This window comes from Trichechus manatus, unplaced genomic scaffold (genome assembly GCF_000243295.1).
Source record: "Trichechus manatus latirostris isolate Lorelei unplaced genomic scaffold, TriManLat1.0 scaffold00176, whole genome shotgun sequence".
NCBI lineage: Eukaryota > Metazoa > Chordata > Mammalia > Sirenia > Trichechidae > Trichechus > Trichechus manatus.
Window position 1 is genome coordinate 4,941,145 of NW_004444112.1, and position 2,339 is coordinate 4,943,483.

The following is a 2,339-nucleotide window of genomic DNA, read 5'->3' on the forward strand; positions in this document are numbered from 1 at the left end:
TGTCCTATAGGGTCACTATGAGTTGGAATAGACTCAATGGCAACAAGTTTGGTTTTGGCTTACTTGTCATATTCCTGCCCCAGGCCCTTTGCACTCATCATATACTACCTGTGTGGACTCGGACAAGTTAGTCTCTCTCTCTGTATCTCGGTTTCCTCATCTGTACAATGGAGCTCACAGTATCACCCACCTCATAAGAGTGTTGTGACAGTTGTATTCATTTCCCATTGCTGTGTATCAAATGACCCCAAACGTAGTACCTTAAACAGCACCCATTTATATCTCACAGTTCTATAGATCAGGAGTTCTGCAAGCTTGGCTGGGCTCTCTGCCTAGGGTCTTGTAAGGCCGAAATCAAGGTGTCAGCTGGGCTGGGAATGAGTAAATTCTTGTAAGGAGCTTAGAAGCGGGCCCAACACATAGAAAACACTCAATAAATGGGCTCAATTATTGAGTTGTACTGTCTTTACAGGAGCCCTGTGGCACAATGGTTAAGCGCTTGGCTGCTAACTGAAAGGTTGGCAGTTTAAACCTACCCAATGGCTTGGGAGAAAGACCCGGCCATCTATTTCCATAAAGATTACAGCCAAGAAAACCCTGTGGGGCAGTTCTACTCTATCACATGGGGTCACTATGAGTCAGAAATCGACTCAGGAGCACCCAACAACAACTATCTTTACAGAAGTCCCTGGGTGTCGCAAGTGGTTAAGCATTCGGCTACTAGCTAAAAGGTTAGCAGTTCAAAGGCACCTCAGAAGACAGGCCTGGCAATCTGCTCCTGAAAGGTCACAGTCTTGAAAACCCCCATGTGTTACAGAGTAGAACTGCTCCATAGGGTTTCCTAGGCTGCGATCTTTATGGAGCAGATCGCCAGGGCTTTCTTCTGTGGTACCACTGAGTGGGTTTGAATCACCAACCATTAGGTTAGCAGTTATGCATAAACCATTTGTTAACAGCAGCCCTGGGAAATTAATCCATATGTTCACCCTGAAACTTTCCAAATTGTTTTCTGTTCCACTAAGCTGTTGACTCTCAGGCAGTGGTGATTTTGTCCCCTAAGGGACATCTGGCGATGTCTGGAGACATTTTTGGTTGTCGTGATTTGAGAGGAGGTTGTGCCGCTGGCATCTAGTGGGTAGAGGCCAGGGATGCTGCTAAACATCCTACAATGCACAGGATGGCCCCATAGTAAAGAATGATCTGTCTCCAAAATATCAACCATGCTGTCTAGTTATCTAGTGCTGCTATAACAGAAATAACAAAAGTGGATGGCTTTGACAAACAGAAATTTATTTTCTTACAGTTCAGGAGGCCAGCAGCCCAAATTCAAGGCACTGGCTTTAGGGGGAGGCTTTATCTCTCTGTCCGCTCTGGGGGAAGGTCCTTGTCTCTTTTGAGTTTCTGCTCCTGGGTGATCTTCATGTGGGATGGCATCTGTCTTCCTCCATCTCTGCTTATTTCTCTATGCCTAATCTGCTCTTTGTATATCTCAAAAGAGATTGACTCAAAACACACCCTACATCCGGGGGGCATCTAGGTCAATAGGCATAACAAAGTTTATTAAGAAAATGTTCTGCATCCCACTTTGGTGAGTGACATCTGGGGTCTTAAAAGCTTGCAAGCGGCTATCTAAGATGCATCAATTGGTCCAAACCCACTTGGAGCAAAGGAGAATGAAGGACTCCAAAGACACAAGGAAAATATTAGCCCAAGAGTCAAAAGGTCCACATAAACCAGAGACTCCATCAGCCTGAGACCAGAAGAACTAGACGGTGCCTGGCTACCACCAGTGACTGCTCTGACAGGCAACACAACAGAGAGTCCCCAAGGGAGCAGGAGAAAAGTGGGGTACAGAACTCAAATTCACGTAAAAAGACCTGACAGAGACTGGAGGAACCCCCGAAACTATGGCCCCCAAACACTCTGTTAACCCAGAACTGAAACCATTCCCGAAGCCCACTCTTCAGACAAAGATTAGACTGGACTATAAAACATAAAATAATACTCATGACGAGTGTACTTCTTAGTTCAGTCAGAAACATGAGACCAAATGGGCGGCTCCTGTCGGGAGGCAGGATGAGAAGGCAGGAAGGGACAGGAACTGGTTGAATGGACACGAGAAACCTGGGGTGGAAAGAGGGAGTGTGCTGTCACATTGTAGGGACTGCAACTAATGTCACATAACAATATGTGTATAAATTTTTGTATGAGAAATTAACTTGAGCTGTAAACTTTCACCTAAAGCACAATAAAAAGAAAATACCCCACACCCTACAATAATACTGCCTTCTTAACAAAGAAAATCCATTCCCATATGGAATTATAACCCCAGGTATAAC

At 45.1% G+C, this 2,339-nt stretch overlaps 1 protein-coding gene across 1 annotated transcript in view; it reads left to right on the forward strand.

The window, feature by feature from the left end:
* The first annotated feature begins 167 nt into the window (after positions 1-167).
* The window catches only part of LOC105756814 (zinc finger protein 721-like), a 51,729-nt gene continuing 49,557 nt past the window's right edge, over positions 168-2,339 (forward strand). The window contains exon 1 of the mRNA XM_023741208.1: positions 168-179. Coding sequence (XP_023596976.1) covers positions 168-179 — 12 coding nt within the window. The remainder of the gene's footprint in view (positions 180-2,339) is intronic.